Source organism: Triticum dicoccoides, chromosome 3B (genome assembly GCF_002162155.2).
Source record: "Triticum dicoccoides isolate Atlit2015 ecotype Zavitan chromosome 3B, WEW_v2.0, whole genome shotgun sequence".
NCBI lineage: Eukaryota > Viridiplantae > Streptophyta > Magnoliopsida > Poales > Poaceae > Triticum > Triticum dicoccoides.
In genome coordinates, this window is record NC_041385.1 from 5,044,850 (window position 1) to 5,060,356 (window position 15,507).

At 49.9% G+C, this 15,507-nt stretch overlaps 1 protein-coding gene across 1 annotated transcript; it reads left to right on the plus strand.

The window, feature by feature from the left end:
- The first annotated feature begins 6,620 nt into the window (after positions 1–6,620).
- LOC119280425 (probable disease resistance protein At5g47260) lies at positions 6,621–7,934 on the plus strand. Its single transcript, XM_037561275.1, has 2 exons — positions 6,621–7,395; positions 7,504–7,934. Exons 1-2 carry the CDS (start codon positions 6,671–6,673, stop codon positions 7,505–7,507), a joined length of 729 nt encoding a protein of 242 aa, XP_037417172.1. The 5' UTR covers positions 6,621–6,670; the 3' UTR covers positions 7,508–7,934.
- Positions 7,935–15,507: the final 7,573 nt, after the last annotated feature.

The following is a 15,507-nucleotide window of genomic DNA, read 5'->3' on the forward strand; positions in this document are numbered from 1 at the left end:
CTCTTGAACATTTCATGGATGCGTCTACCATTAATTGTTGTTGTATCGACCCCGAATCATGCATGACTAAAGTAGCTGTTAGATAGTTAGAGCGCTATATACGGCACGTTTATCTCACAGATCATTGGATGGCAAAGTAGGTCGTGAAATGGCTTTGGCATGTGACCCCAACTAGAGCTGCCTACCCAGAACTTGATGAAATGATCACCCAATGTCACAAACAGCCGACGTCGGACCAGATAGCTAGTGGAATGCTCACGTGTGACGTGTGTCGTTTTCTTGCAAAAAAACACCTTGTAGTATTTGGTATGAGGTCCTCTCCTGTCCCTGTCCCAATAGTCGTCACTGCAGCTGCAAGTGGGACGGTATGAACTATAGCACGTGTCACGATGTTGGATGTGTCTTCACGCCATCGCTAGCATGCTTTCCCCTGCTGTCGCCAAAGCGTGCCACCGTATCCTGCCGGTGCTTGCCAACCTCACGGCGCTCCAGCAGCTCGAGCTCAGCCCTCGCCATAGTTTACTTATATATGTAGTTGTGTAATGGTACTGGTTAACAATCGCGATGCACAAATTTAACATGTTGTGCTTGTTCTTGTGTTTGTAGGTGGTGCTGAGATCTTGAACGGACGGGTTAGACTGATCGAATCTGCAGAGCAGATTTTCTCTCTTGGTCTCCAAGGAGTATTTCATCCTGAGTAGTTCTCCTCAGTTGAACATTTATTTAAGTCTTTCGGTTGCTCCTCTCTCGCTCTCTCTCATGGTCTTAAACGAGGAATTCATCACGTCTCCCCAACAGATGAAGATTGGATCGTGCGCTCTTTAGTTGGTTCACTTGGCTGCTGCTGTCTGAAGCTTCTGGCTGCAGTCGTATCTTGCATTTTTGCTCCGGTTTTCGGGTGGATATCAGCAGCCATAGTAGAAGGAAAAGATTGCAGTACTTCGGAAATTTCAGTGTAATATTTGTGTTTCGGCAAGCTGCTGTTATCGGCCATCAAGGTACGCACTTTCTAGCTAGCATCTGTTGGCTTCCTTTCTTTCGTACCCACTAACTATATTTCTGCCAAAAAATCGCATGTAACTAAGCAGCACTGCTATGTTAGTCAACAGGGGCGAAGCACAAATGGATGTAACATGTTGTGATTGTTATTGTGGATGCAGGGGGTTAGGCGAGAGATCTTCCGACCAATGGGTTAGACTGGTTGAATTTGATCGAGTCCTCACCGGTTGAGATTGATTGATTTAATTTCCAATAGATTTTCTCCATTGGTCATTATCAGAGTAATTCGTCATGAGTAGTTCTCGTCCATTGGTAATACTCTTTGTGCATCTTACGTTCACAATTAAATAGCTAGGAATAATTCTGTTGAGCCTGTCATGGTTGTGTATGGCATTTTTTTACATAATCGTGAATCGTGCATGATATAGAGCTAGTAGAGCGTTATATGTTATTTTCTTCCTGATTGGACCTACTAGAGTGTTATAACCGACCACTAGGGAACACTGTACCCCACCAACAATTAGTGTCATAAATGGAAGCAAAGCTGACAAAAGTAAGTTCTAACTCCATGTATGCTGCTCAAGAAGATATACAACCAGATGGTGCAAGAAATAAAGCTGACAAAATTAAGTCATAAATACTTCCTCCGTCCCATAATATAGGAGTGTTTTGCGCACTAGTATAGTGTCAAAAATGTTTCTTATATTATGGGACGGAGGGAGTAGAAGCAAAGCTTCCTAATAAACAACTCAATATAATATGAGGCTCTGGTTAAATAGATCACAAGTTAACTTAATTCAATCTTTGAACCAAACAGAGTTAATCTCTGAGCTTGTGCTTCTTAACTGCCCTGCATTGCAACTATCCTGCAACTACCAAATATTTCAGCAATGTAAAAACACCTTGTCTTCATAGCATCTTGTGTGTGGATGGACCAACCATTGCTTCTTAGTTTCTTACAAACTGGAGTGCTCTCACTCATGGTAGAAAGTGATTCAGCTCAACTACTGACTTAGCCACAAACAGAACACAAATGATAAATAGAAAGCTCAACGTGTACAAATGGGAGTATCTAATAGTGCACCAAAAAGCTCCGGAAGATAGCTTCATTTAATCAAGCGTATTGAATGTTGAGCTACTGTTGGTTCTTCTAAATCATGAGAAATAGAGTATTCGTTGGGAAATTGCACAGGATTAGGAGGTAGTCATCCTACCTCATTAGAAGCCCCTTCCGTTCAACATTGCCGCAGAACAGATCCAGCAAGCAAACCTGAAATCCGCCGTGATTCATGCATACACTATATTAAACCTTAAATAAAATAGAATTTGCAAGATAGATTATGAACTATATAAACTAGCAAGAAACGGTCTAAATTCACTATAAAGGATCCAAAGCACTTAATGCACAACAACAACAACAACAAACAAACAAACAAACAAACAAACAACAACAACAACAACAACAACAACAACAACAACAACAACAACAACAACAACAACAACAACAACAACAACAACAACAACAACAACAACAAAGTCTTTTAGTCCCAAACAAGTTGGGGTAGGATAGACGTGAAACCCATAAGATCTCGCGACCAACTCATGGTTCGGGCACATGAATAACAAGCTTCCACGCACCCCTGTCCATAGCTAGTTCTTTGGTGATACTCGAATCCTTCATACCTCTCTTTACGGACTCCTCCCATGTCAAATTCGGTATACCCCGACCTCTCTTGACATTCTCCGCACGCTTTAACCATCCGCTATGCACTGGAGTTTCTGGAGGCCTGCGCTGAATATGCCCAAACCATCTCAGACGATGTTGAACCAGCTTCTCTTCAATTGGTGCTACCGAGCTCTATCTCATATATCATCATTCCAGACTCGATCCTTCCTCGTGTGGTCACACATCCATCTCAACATACGCATCTCCACCACACCTAACTGTTGGACATGTCGCGGCCAACACTCAGCGCCATATAACATTGCGGGTCGAACCGCCATCATGTAGAACTTACCTTTTAGCTTTTTTGGCACTCACTCGTCACAGAGAAGGCTAGAAGCTTGGCGCCACTTCATCCATCCGGCTTTTATTCGATGGTTTACGTTTTCATCAATACCCCCAACCTTCTGCAGCATTGACCCCAAATATCGAAAGGTGTCCTTCTGAGGCACCACATGCCCATCAAGGCTAACCTCCTCCTCCTCGCGCCTAGTAGTACCGAATCCGCACATCATGTACTCGGTTTTAGTTCTACTAATTCTAAACCCTTCGATTCCAAGGTTTGTCTTCATAACTCTAATTTCCTATTAACCACCGTCCGACTATTGTCAACTAGCACCACATCATCCGCAATGAGCATACACCATGGGATATCTCCTTGTATATCCCTTGTAACCTCATCCATCACCAATGAAAAAAGATAAGGGCTCAAAGCTGACCGGTGATGCAGTCCTATCTTAACTGGGAAGTCATCAATGTCGGCATCACTTGTTCGAACACTTGTCACAACATTATCGTACATGTCCTTAATGAGGGTAATGTACTTTGCTGGGACTTTGTGTTTCACCAAGGCCTACCACATGGCATTCCGCGGTATCTTATCATAGTACTTCTTCAAGTCAATGAACACCATATGGAAGTCCTTTTGCTCCCTCTCTCCATTAGTTGTCGTACTAAAAAAATGGCTTCCAGTCGACCTTCCAGGCATGAAACCAGACTGATTTTTGGTCACGCTTGCCATTCTTCTTAAGCGGTGCTCAATGACTCTCTCCCATAGCTTCATTACATGGCCCATCAGCTTAATTCCACGATAATTAGTACAACTCTGAACATCCCCCATAATTCCAAAGCACTTAATGTATTTTGAAGAAATAGAATATGCAAATCTTCAGTTCCAGTCCATTGCTTTGCCTCTTCCCTGCAACAAAAGCTTTCCAAAGCACTGCGCCACACTCATGTGCTTATACACACATAGGTACACCTAATCGATTAGGACTTCCAGTCTGAAACCAACTCCTACTCAACTAGTAAGAGTCTAAAACCATCCCTAAAAAAGTAAGAGTCTAAGACCACCTCATGCAATCCAAATATCTAATTAACCACGAAACTCGTACAGAACACGCAAAAAAAATCCCTATCACACTCGGACAAGGACAACACTTGCAAACTCCAACTCGACTAAGCATCTAACCAAAGATTATTCCGACAAATTAGCTTGTTCATAGATGCGTTATTGGTATATGTTAAATTATTATTAGTGTTACAGCTACCAAAGGCGTTCTCACTTATTAACGTGTTTTACTTCAGCGGCTCGGTGCCAAAGATGTTGACGGCGCCACGGAGACAATATTAAATGATATTCTGGGTAACTGGAAGGTCATATATTTTGATGGTTGGAATGGATTTGGAGCATCCGCTGTTCTTAAATCCATAGCTACAATGCTTCCATCTGGGAGAACCCCTCCGGAACAGGTCTTTCACAAAAAAATTCTTATAGATTGCTCAAAGTGGAAAAATAGAAGAGGAGTGCAGAGGGCAATTGCAGAGGAGCTGCAACTTGATCGCTCTGTAATGGCTATTCTAAATGAGCAAGATGTAGATGATGATTTTGGGGGAAATGATGAAAGCTCAAGGCTTGAGATAGATAGTGTTAGTCAAGTGATTGATAGGACCCTGAGGGATATCAAACTTATGATGATTTTTCTTAATGGGAGTGATGACGAGGTTGACGTAGGTCCCATGGGTATTCCTCTACCAAGATATGGCGACAACAGGGTGATATGGACCTTTAGCGGAAGCTGCATGTCCATGCATCATAACCAATCCAAGGTGGCAAGCAAGCTAAGATCTACTGAGTTGTTTTTCTATTGCTCTATCGAAAAATTGACAAGCTCACAGTTTCGTGGATTGCTACATCAACAAGCTGGTAGCATAGTTGCTTGCAACCCATGTAGGTTGGACATTGACCAAAAAATTATTGCAGATTGCTGTCTCTACGAGTTATTCCTACACTATATTTTCCACACCGTCACTAAATTTGATTGGGTTTCTCATGCTTCTAACTATTGGATATGCGATGGGATCATACAATGGGAAAGAGCAAGGGATATTAGTAATGCATTGCATCTAGAGATAAATTTGAAGTGTGACGCTTCTCTGCTAGATCATGTTCTTAAAATGTTCATGGAACATTCAGAGTCTCCTTTTTTGGCAATTAAAGATGGCGATCTCTATGAAGAAGGCCCATACCGTTGGATTTCGGTCACGTCGAGAGATGCAGAAGTACATGGGATGAAAGCAATACCTGCAGAGGCGTCATCTTTCTTCTTGGCATTTGAAATATCCAATCCCCCAAGAGCTTTACCAGGTGGATTTTTTGATTATTGCAGCAAGCTTGGCGTTCTAACGCTTTATTGTTGTGCGTTCAATTTTGCTTCACCTTCTTTCCTGAAGTGTCATGGTCTAAGATTCCTTGGACTGGACCACTGTACAAATGACAAAACAATTGAAGGAGAACATAATACAGACTGGTTATTTTTGTATAGCTTGTGGGTCCTGGATCTACGATACACAAACTGGAATGAAATCTTATCTGAAGAAAAGATGGATCTCATGACCAAAATCAAAGAGCTAAATATAGAGGGAGTCATGGGTTGGCAGTGCATAGCACACCTACAACGCCGGTTACCTAACCTCCAGAGGCTCCGGATAATCAAAACAGCATGTGAATGGGAGACATCAGATGATGTCGATAACTTCTTTATAGATAAGACAAGTATGGAAATACTGGACTTGTCTGGCAATTGTGGCATGAACATTCTACCAAGAAGTCTATCAAAGGCAAGTAGCCTCCGGTTGCTTGTACTTGATGGTTGTGATGGACTGGAAAGCATTGGTGGGCTTCCTCCCTCCCTCGAATCCTTTAGCTTTAATGGATATGGGCCAGCTTCTCAGTGGACACAGAGTGTTGAGGTACCTCAGGAACAATTTCGTCCATCCAGCTCAACAAATAAGAATGATGTCATAATATCCAAGATCTCCTTAGCAGGCTGCACACGATTGGGAAATATTTTCTTGTGTTGGCTACCAAACCTCGTGGAATTAGACCTCTCTGGAACATCAATCAAGATACTTGACTTCAAGACTATGGTGGTGCAAATCCCATGGCTCAAGCGACTGTTTCTAATAGGATGCAAGCACCTTCGTGCAATAAGGTTTTTGCACGAGAGTGTTTCTGACTTGGAGTTGATGTGCGTAGACACGCGAGCTGGAATCGTGTGTCCTCGACCATCCATCAGCAAAAATAAACCTTCCAGGTTGCAGCTGCATGCTGTTTTTGTGGATGCAAGGTTTACTCGCTCCTTGTGGCATTTGATATGTAATTCTAGACAAGTTGTTCATCTTAATATTCGCATCACCTCCTCACCTGCCTGCGATGGGACTATTCAATTTGAAACAACCAGGAAGGATATTATTGGCACCAGTGAGCAAGAGAGCCTGCATCTTATTTCAGCAAGCCGGTACAATGATGTCCTTGGGATGGTTGGCGCTGCCCCAATGCAGGCCTTTCCACAGCCTCCTACTACAAAATTTGATCAACATGTAGAGATTGCTGAAGGAAGCTTCTATGTGGAGAGGGAACTTGAGAAAGAACATGTACGCCGACTGATGGGGACATATGTGGAATCCCTGCATGTGCATGATGTCTTGGTACGTGCTATTATGCCTCATGAATGTTGTTGGCACAAGCTAAGATGGTGCTGCGTGGAGAGGTGCCCAAAAGTGGATACCGTTTTCCCACGGAACTCATTCTCATTTACTGCATTGGAGACCTTATGCGTGTCAGATCTCGTAATGGCCCGCTGGATTTTGAATAAAGGTTCACACTTAAATCAATATGGTGAATGTGATATCAGTTCCTTCCAAAATTTACAGCACCTTCAGCTGCATTCATGCCCCAGCCTCCAGTTCGTGCTCCCGTTATGGGTCTCCTCCTTCCCCTTCTTGGAGACCATCCACATCATCCACTGCGGTGACCTCAGCCACGTCTTCATACTGGACGAAGAGTACCCTGAAGAAATAACTACCCATGGTGTACCATTCCCGAAACTGACCACCATCCACCTGCACGACCTCCCGAAGCTGCAACAGATATGCGAGGTCAAGATGGTGGCCCCTGCGCTCAAGAGCCTCAAGATCAGGGGATGCTGGAGCCTGCGCCGGCTGCCATCCGTGGGGGCCCGTGGCCATGGCAGGAAGAAGCCGACCGTCGAGATGGAGAAGGACGTGTGGGACGCTCTGGAGTGGGACGCGGACCACCGCCCCGAGCACTTCGAGGCGCCGATCCACTCACGCTACTACAAGGAGAAACTGCCCAGGGTCTCCGTCCTCAGGTACTAATTATACATGCAAATGACTTCTGAGTCCATTTGCCACTGCTCCTGACTGCATTTAGTTACTGACCATCTTGTTTCTCTGTATCTCTCATGTATGTCGCCTAGGTGAACTCCGCACTGTGGTGTTTCCCCTGTCACTACGTGAAAGTGATGGACACTGCTGCTGCTGGATCATGCGTTTGGTTTGGTTTGTGTGCCTGCTTGGATTGGTATTGGCCTTATTAGGTGCGAGCTTATGGTGGCTCTCACCGTTTATTATATTGTGAATTTCAAATAAGAGACGGACGGGTTTGTGCCTGCCTACACAGACCTGGACCGTGCGTGTGCGTGTCGTTTGAGATTGGAGCGGCTTTTTGCTGTGGACGCCTGCGTGCATCCACCAGACTGCATTTGTGTGTGTGTGTGTGGCTTTGATGAATGCTTGGTATGCGTGTGTGCGTGTGGGGAATTGTAACAGCTACCTGTGTGTGCCTGCGTGCATCTACAAGGCTAGCTCGGCTGAACTGAACCAAGACACAGCTCGGCTGCTTGTGTGTTTTGTTTGCTATGCTTATGAAAAATAAGAAAAAGTAACAGCTATCTGTGCTGGTTGTTGCAATAGTCTGCCTCTCTGTGTGAGTGTAAACCATCAGCCCTGCTGTGAAATCTGTGCAAGTATATTATTTACATTGACACTAGTGATTAATTAGGAACAGATTGCAGCGATCACATGTTTTGATCTTACTGACAAAGAATTCAACAGCTGCTATTTGACACAAGATCTGATTATGAATGCCTACAGTAGTTTATAACTAACAGAAATTCAGCATCCAACGAGCCTGCCAACAAAAGGAACTGAGCGAAGAACAATTCACAACTAACATCGCTCTGAACATAACTCATCACTGCAGCGCAACAGCAGAACAGCTGAACAATGGTAACTAGGAGTAGTAAACAAAGTTGGCGACACATTGGGTGACACACTACGAGTACTAATCAGCAAGCCCGCTAACAATCAACTCTCTGAAGTATAATCCTAGTTGCTAGGTTCAGTTTTACACTAAGTCGCATTAGCTGAATAAGTGGCCGGAAGCGTGTGTATGTCCACGTCCGGTTCAGTTTTCGTTTTCTTCAGTTAGTTCAGTTAGCGCCGGCAAGACTGCTTCCATGGGATGGCGTGGAGCTGCAGCGGATTTGGCGGCGCCGTAATTGCTCGCGCAAGCTTAGCATCGTGGGATGGCACGATCAGTAGGCTAGGTGTGCGTGGGCGTGATCTCCTTTGTATTTGGCAACTCGTTTCTGAGCTCTGCATAAATAACAGAAAGACCTGAAAAGCTGCAAGCAGTTCAGCAACGCAAAACTCTATGTCCGACTCGTTCTTCTTCCTCCTCGCGATCCGATCTTCCTCCTCATCTCTCTCTCTCGCTCGGTAGGCCAGTTTCTGCAACAACAAGTGGCATCAGAGCCTTGGTGGTGTTCGATCCATCCTGGGCGCCGGCGGTGTTTGATCCGTCGGAGAGATGGCCGGCAGCGACGAAGAGAAGGCGAAGAAGAAGGAAGAGGAAGAAGAGGCCAAGGCGGAGGCCTCTGCACTTGGAAAGTCCATGGCCCGTCTCTCCACCGAGGAGGGGTCGGGGATGCGTGTCGTGGAGCGCATCGTGCACGGCGGCGGCGGCGCGCCTCCGATGATGCTCACCCGCACTAACTACTCTAATTGGGCCATGATCACTAAACTTCAGTTGCAGGCTGATGAGCTGTGGCATGTGGTGGAAACAGGCCAAGGGACGGACCGTGACGACCGACGCGCCATGATTGCTCTCCTCAAGGGGGTACCGCCGGAGCTCATGCGGATCTTGGGCGCCAAGGCCACTACCAAGGAGGCATGGGACACTCTGAAGACCATGCGGATCGGCGTCGAGCGCGTGCGCGAGGCCAAGGCTCAAACTCGTCGCTCAGAGTATGAGGCGCTCCGGTACAAGGACGGCGAGGGAATCGAGTCATACGTGATGCGGTTCAGGACGATCATCGACGAGCTGCAGGGGCTCGGCGATCCAGTGGACGAGCACAAGGCCGTCCTCAAGGTGCTCCGCACCGTGCCACGCCCGTACCGCGAGATGGCCGTGGCGATCGAGTCGCTAGTCGACACCAAACAACTCTCCCTGGAGGAACTCTGTGGCCGGCTCCTTGTCGTCGAGGAGCGAGAGCGCGAGGAGACTCCGGCGTCCGGCGCGCAGCTGCTGTACACCATCGATCAGTGGCGGGCGCACGAGAAGCAGTTGGACCAAAGCGGCGTGTCCTCGGGCTTTGGAGCAGGGCGGGGACACGGGAACGGCAAGGCAAAGAACTTCCACGGAGGGGGTGGCCGTGGCCAGGGCGGTGGCCGCGGCAATGGTGGTTCGGCGACGGCCAAACGGAAGGGCAACTGCCGCTACTGCGGCATCCCAGGTCACTGGGCCAAGGAATGTCGCAAGAAGGAAAAGGAGCAGCATTAGCAGACGGACCAACAGGCGAACGTCGCCCAGGTCGACGTCGAGCAGCCGGGCTTGCTGCTGGCCACCTGCGCGGCAGTGAGCGGCGAGAGCGTGAACGGCGGCGCACGTGAACCGGGCGCGGAGATCTTCCTCAACGAAGCACGGGTCGTGCCCGTGGCCACGGACGATGACAGATGGTACCTCGACACCGGTGCTAGCAATCACATGACGGGGCGCCGCGACATGCTCTCGGAGCTCGACGAGACGGTACGAGGTACTGTACGTTTTGGTGACGGCTCGGTCGTGCAGATTTGTGGGCGTGGCGTGGTGCTCTTCACGTGCCGCAACGGAGAACATTGCGCGCTCACCGACGTCTACTACATCCCGCAACTACGCACAAGCATCGTCAGCGTTGGGCAGCTCGATGAGCACGGCTGCAAAGCCGTGATCGAGGATGGGGAACTCTGCCTGTACGACAGGCAGAGGCTGCTGCTCGCACGGGTGCGGCGGACGAGCAACCGGCTCTACGCCGTGGCTGTGAACTTGGCCGCTCCCGTGTGCCTCCTCGCCGGAGCCCAGGACGACGCCTGGAGGTGGCACGCAAGGTTCGGGCACCTGCACTTCCGCGCTCTGCATGATCTCGGTGCGAAAGGCATCGTGCGCGGTATGCCAGCGATCGCGCACCTCGACCAGTTCTGTGAGGCCTGCACTATCGGGAAGATGCACCGCACGCCCTTCCCGCGCGCGTCGCCGTACCGAGCGGAGAGCGTGCTCGAGCTAGTGCACGGTGACCTGTGCGGCCCGATCACTTCGGCGACGGCCAGCGGTAACAAGTACTTCCTGTTGATAGTTGATGATTTCAGCACATACATGTGGCTTGAGGTACTGAAAACCAAGGATGAAGCGTTCCGCTACTTCAAGAAGATCAAGGCACACGCGGAGATGCAGGGAAATGCCAGGCTCCGGGCGTTCCGCACAGACAGAGGAGGCGAGTTCACCTCAAACGAATTCGCCGCCTACTGTGAAGAACTGGGGATCCTGAGGAACACGACGACGCCGTACTCTCCTCAGCAGAACAGAGTGGTCAAACGGAGGAACCAGACCGTCGTGGAGATGGCGCGCAGCCTCATGGAGGCCATGGGCGTGCCGTGCGTGTTCTGGGGCGAGGCTGTGCGCACCGCCGTCCACATCCTCAACCGGTCGCCGACCAGAAGCTTGCAGGGCATTACCCCTTATGAAGCGTGGCGCAAGAAGAAGCCGGCGGTGGACTACTTCCGCACCTTCGGCTGTGTCGCGCATGTCAAGCTCGTCAGACCAGGGGTGACCAAGCTGGCGGACAGATCGTGCCCTGGTATCTTCCTGGGTTACGAGCCGGGGACGAAGGGCTATCGGGTGTACGACCCGGTCGGCAAGCGCCTATACATCACACGCGATGTGCGCTTCGAGGAGGAGCGGCGCTGGGACTGGAGCAAGGACAGCGGGGATGCGGCGCGCGCCCGTGAGTTCACTGTCGTCTACTCCGACGCAGGCGCGCCCGTAACCACGACCTACTCTGTGTCGCCCGAGGTGGTGGGGTCACCGCGAACACCTGCAACACCAACTACGCCGAGCACACCAGTCCCACCGCAATCCCCTCGGACGCCCGTGTCCGGCGACTCGGGCATGGACGCGTCGGGTGCGTCGAGTGCGGCAGCATCGGCAAGTGCTAGTCCGTCTACACCAACACCAAAATTCTACGACCCTGAGGACGGGTGGGTGACTCCGCCCACCGGCGAGTCATTCGATGTCGAGGGGGTGCCTGTCCACTTCAAGTCGATGGAGTACGTGATCGATCACGCTCCAGAGTGCATGCTGGAGTACAGTGGGCTCTGTCTCTCTGCTGCAGAGGAGCCCACGTCCGTCGACGATGCTCTAGAGGAGCCAACATGGCAAAGTGCGATGGAGGCAGAGATGGAGTCCATCCGCTCCAACAACACTTGGGAGCTGGCCACGCTCCCGGCAGGCCACCGTGCGATCGGGTTGAAGTGGGTGTACAAGGTGAAGCGAGAACCGGCCGGCAACGTTATCAAGCACAAAGTGCGGCTGGTGGCAAAGGGCTATGCACAGAAGCAAGGGGTCGATTTCGATGAGGTTTTCGCGCCTGTTGCCCGGCTGGAGACCGTGCGCATCCTGCTTGCCATGGCTGCGCACCGGAGCTAGAGCGTGCACCATATGGATGTGCGCTCGGCCTTCCTCAATGGTGAGCTGGAGGAGGAGGTGTATGTGCACCAGCCAGCTGGATTCGTCGACAATGATGATGCTCAAAAGGTACTGAAGCTGCGGAAGGCGTTGTACGGGCTCCGGCAGGCGCCACGGGCTTGGAACGCCAAGCTGAACCTCACACTGCAGTCACTTGGGTTCGCGAGGTGTCAGTTGGATTATGCTCTATACAGACGCGGAGATGATTCAGATTTCCTGCTGGTGGGGGTGTATGTCGACGATCTGATCATCACAGGCACCTCTGCAGACGCCATTGAGGGTTTAAAGGCCAGATGCAGGAACTGTTCCAGATGATAGATCTTGGACTGCTCAGTTACTATCTTGGCATTGAAGTGAAGCAAGAGCACGGCATGATCACCGTATGTCAGTCCGGATATGCTGCCAAGATCTTGGAAGATGCTGGGATGAGTGACTGCAACTCGAGCTCGACAACCATGGAGCATCGCCTGAAGGTTGTCAAGAACCCTGGAGAGGCAGTCGATGCAACCAGGTATCGCAGCATTATTGGGAGCCTGAGATATCTGGTGAATACGCGCCCGGATATTGCATATGCTGTGGGTGTAGCTAGCAGGTTCATGGAAGCACCTGGGAAGCAACACTGGGCGATCATCAGACAGATTTTGAGGTATGTTCGAGGCATACTGAACTATGGATGCACCTACAAGGCAGGAGAAGGGACTGTCCTGACAGGGTTCAGCGACAGCGATCATGCCGGTGATCTGACAGACAGGAAGAAAACGACAGGTCTGGTGTTTTTCATGGGGCCTAGTGTCATCACTTGGAGCTCACAGAAACAGAAGATCGTCGCTTTATCCTCCTGTGAGGCTAAATACATAGCAGCAGCTACAGCAGCTATACAAATTGTTTGGCTCAGAGGGCTAGTTTCAGAAATGCTTGGAACAGAGAAACAGAAGGTGCAGCTCAAGGTCGACAACAAATCAGCAATTGAGCTAAGCAAAAATCCCGTGCACCATGAGAGGAGCAAACACATTGACTTGAGGTATCACTACATCAGAGAGTGTGTTGAAGAAAGGAAAGTGGAGGTTGAGCATGTTCGAACTGAAGATCAGTTGGCTGATATACTGACAAAGTCACTTGGACGTGCTAAGTTCACAGAACTCCGGTGCAGACTTGGGATCATTCAGGTCAAGTGAGAGCAACGGGATTATGGGGTGATTTGAAGTATAATCCTAGTTGCTAGGTTCAGTGTTACACTAAGTTGCATTAGCTGAATAAGTGGCCGGAAGCGTGTGTATGTCCACGTCCGGTTCAGTTTTCGTTTTCTTCAGTTAGTTCAGTTAGCGCCGGCAAGACCGCTTCCATGGGATGGCGTGGAGCTGCAGCGGATTTGGCGGCGGCGTAGTTGCTCGCGCAAGCTTAGCATCGTGGGATGGCACGATCAGTAGGCTAGGTGTGCGTGGGCGTGATCTCCTTTGTATTCGGCAACTCGTTTCTGAGCTCTGCATAAATAACAGAAAGACCTGAAAAGCTGCAAGCAGTTCAGCAGCGCAAAACTCTCTGTCCGACTCGTTCTTCTTCCTCCTCGCGATCCGATCTTCCTCCTCATCTCTCTCTCGCTCGGCAGGCCAGTTTCTGCAACAACACTCTCATCATCAGATCAAGATGGAAGGTACTTCATCATGGTTAAAAGGATAGAACCGTATTACCTGCAGGCAAACCAATTAATCCCACTCTCATGCGGTACTCCATTTTTCAGAAAAAGATCAGCGAAGCTTCTCACTCGATTAAGCTTGATCAGCTCAGAAGCGTCCAGCAAAGGGAATTAAGATGACTAAATCAAATAGGCATAAGTAACAACACAGGTGTGTCGAGTAATATTCTGAAATACCCCTTTAGGCTAGTTGCGACCAGGCATATTTTGATTTGTATAAGAAAAGTATTCCATTTTTAAGTGAGAATGATACTCATCATGTAGAATGCCGACAGAAGGAACTACAACTACAATTTAGCAACATGCCAACGACTTGCTATAGGGAGGCGGACGTTTGGTGTATGGGGACTTGATGGGGACATCTACAGCCTATATGATTTTTTTTAGTATTTAACAAAAAGTCAAAAAAATCTGAAAATATTTTTGAAATAAACTTGACCTTTCATTGTACTCAGTGAGAAAAATTCCACAAAAAGAAAAATCCCCCTTTGACTTCTTTTAAAAAGACAATTTTATGACCAGAATAGTGTGAATAGTAACCTATAATACAGAAAATAAAAATTGCCTTTTTCGCTGTGAAGTCAACGTTGATGACGGCGACCATGGCGTCGTAGGCCGGGGAGAGGAAGCAGCGGAGCGCGGCGAGGAGGTCGGGGCGTGCGGCGCTGGAGGCGACGAGCGTTGCGGGCAGGCAGGGGGCGGCGAGCAGGAACGGGAGGGAGAGGGAGAGGGAGCGGGAGAGAGTCGCGAGGAAGGAGCCGAGCAGGGCCGTGAACGTGTCGGCGGAGAGGCCTCTGTTCTTTCTCTTGCTCTGCTTTGTTGTGTGTGTTTTTCTTGAAAAGTTGTGTCGTGTCTGTTTTGCAGGATATTCTCTGTGTTTAGTGGGCTGCTCTCTCTCTCTAAAAACTAATCATTTTCCACCTATTTCACTCTTTTTTAGTATATACTAGTAAATGTGCAGGTGCAACGCACGTTTTAAACGTTAAGAGCAACTCCAATGCAAAGACTCATTTTGTCCGTTTGGATCATCCAGACACAAAACTTGGCCCAACGGGGCGACCCAAATGGACGCAGGTGTCCGCCTGCTGTCCGTCCCCGACCCACATTTGGCCCAAATCTGGGAACAAATGGGTACGACGCGGAAAGAAGCGGACGCTCTGCTCGACCGTTGTCGTCCGTTCGTGTCCGCCCCTGGTCCCACCTAGGAGTGAGCGCGCACGAGCTGGCGCCAACCTCCACAACCACCGCGAGGAGGAGCGAGGCCACATGCGCAGGCTACCGCCGCGCTTGCCGCCCACCCCCACTTCCTACTACTCCTCCTGTCACTCAACGAGGAACTGTGGCGCCACCCTGCTGTGCTCGCCACGATGGGGATCTGAGGGGGGCACGGCGGCGCGAGGAGGAGGCCTGGCGCCGACAGGAGGTGGCCCGGCTCAACCGCGAGCAGGAGCAGCTCGCGCAGGAGCGCGCGGCGGCGGCTTCCCGCGACGCCGATGCAGGTCCAGATCCTGCCACCGCCAAAGAAACTGCTGATGTAGGCCGCTGGTCTGGGAGGAGGGGAGAGCGGCGGGGCCCGACGGCGCGAGAGGGGGCGGAAGGGCACGGCAGCGCGAGGGGGGAAGGCCGCGATGCGGCGAGCTCAGGGCCAGGCGACAGCGCGGCGGGCTGGGCCACAACTCGAGGCACACCGCGCTGGGCTGCCACGGAGGAGCTCGCCTGGCCGTGGCC

Coding starts and splice junctions, on each gene's coding strand:
- LOC119280425 (XM_037561275.1), top strand. CDS start 6,671: ATGGGGACATATGTGGAATCCCTGCATGTGCATGATGTCTTGGTACGT.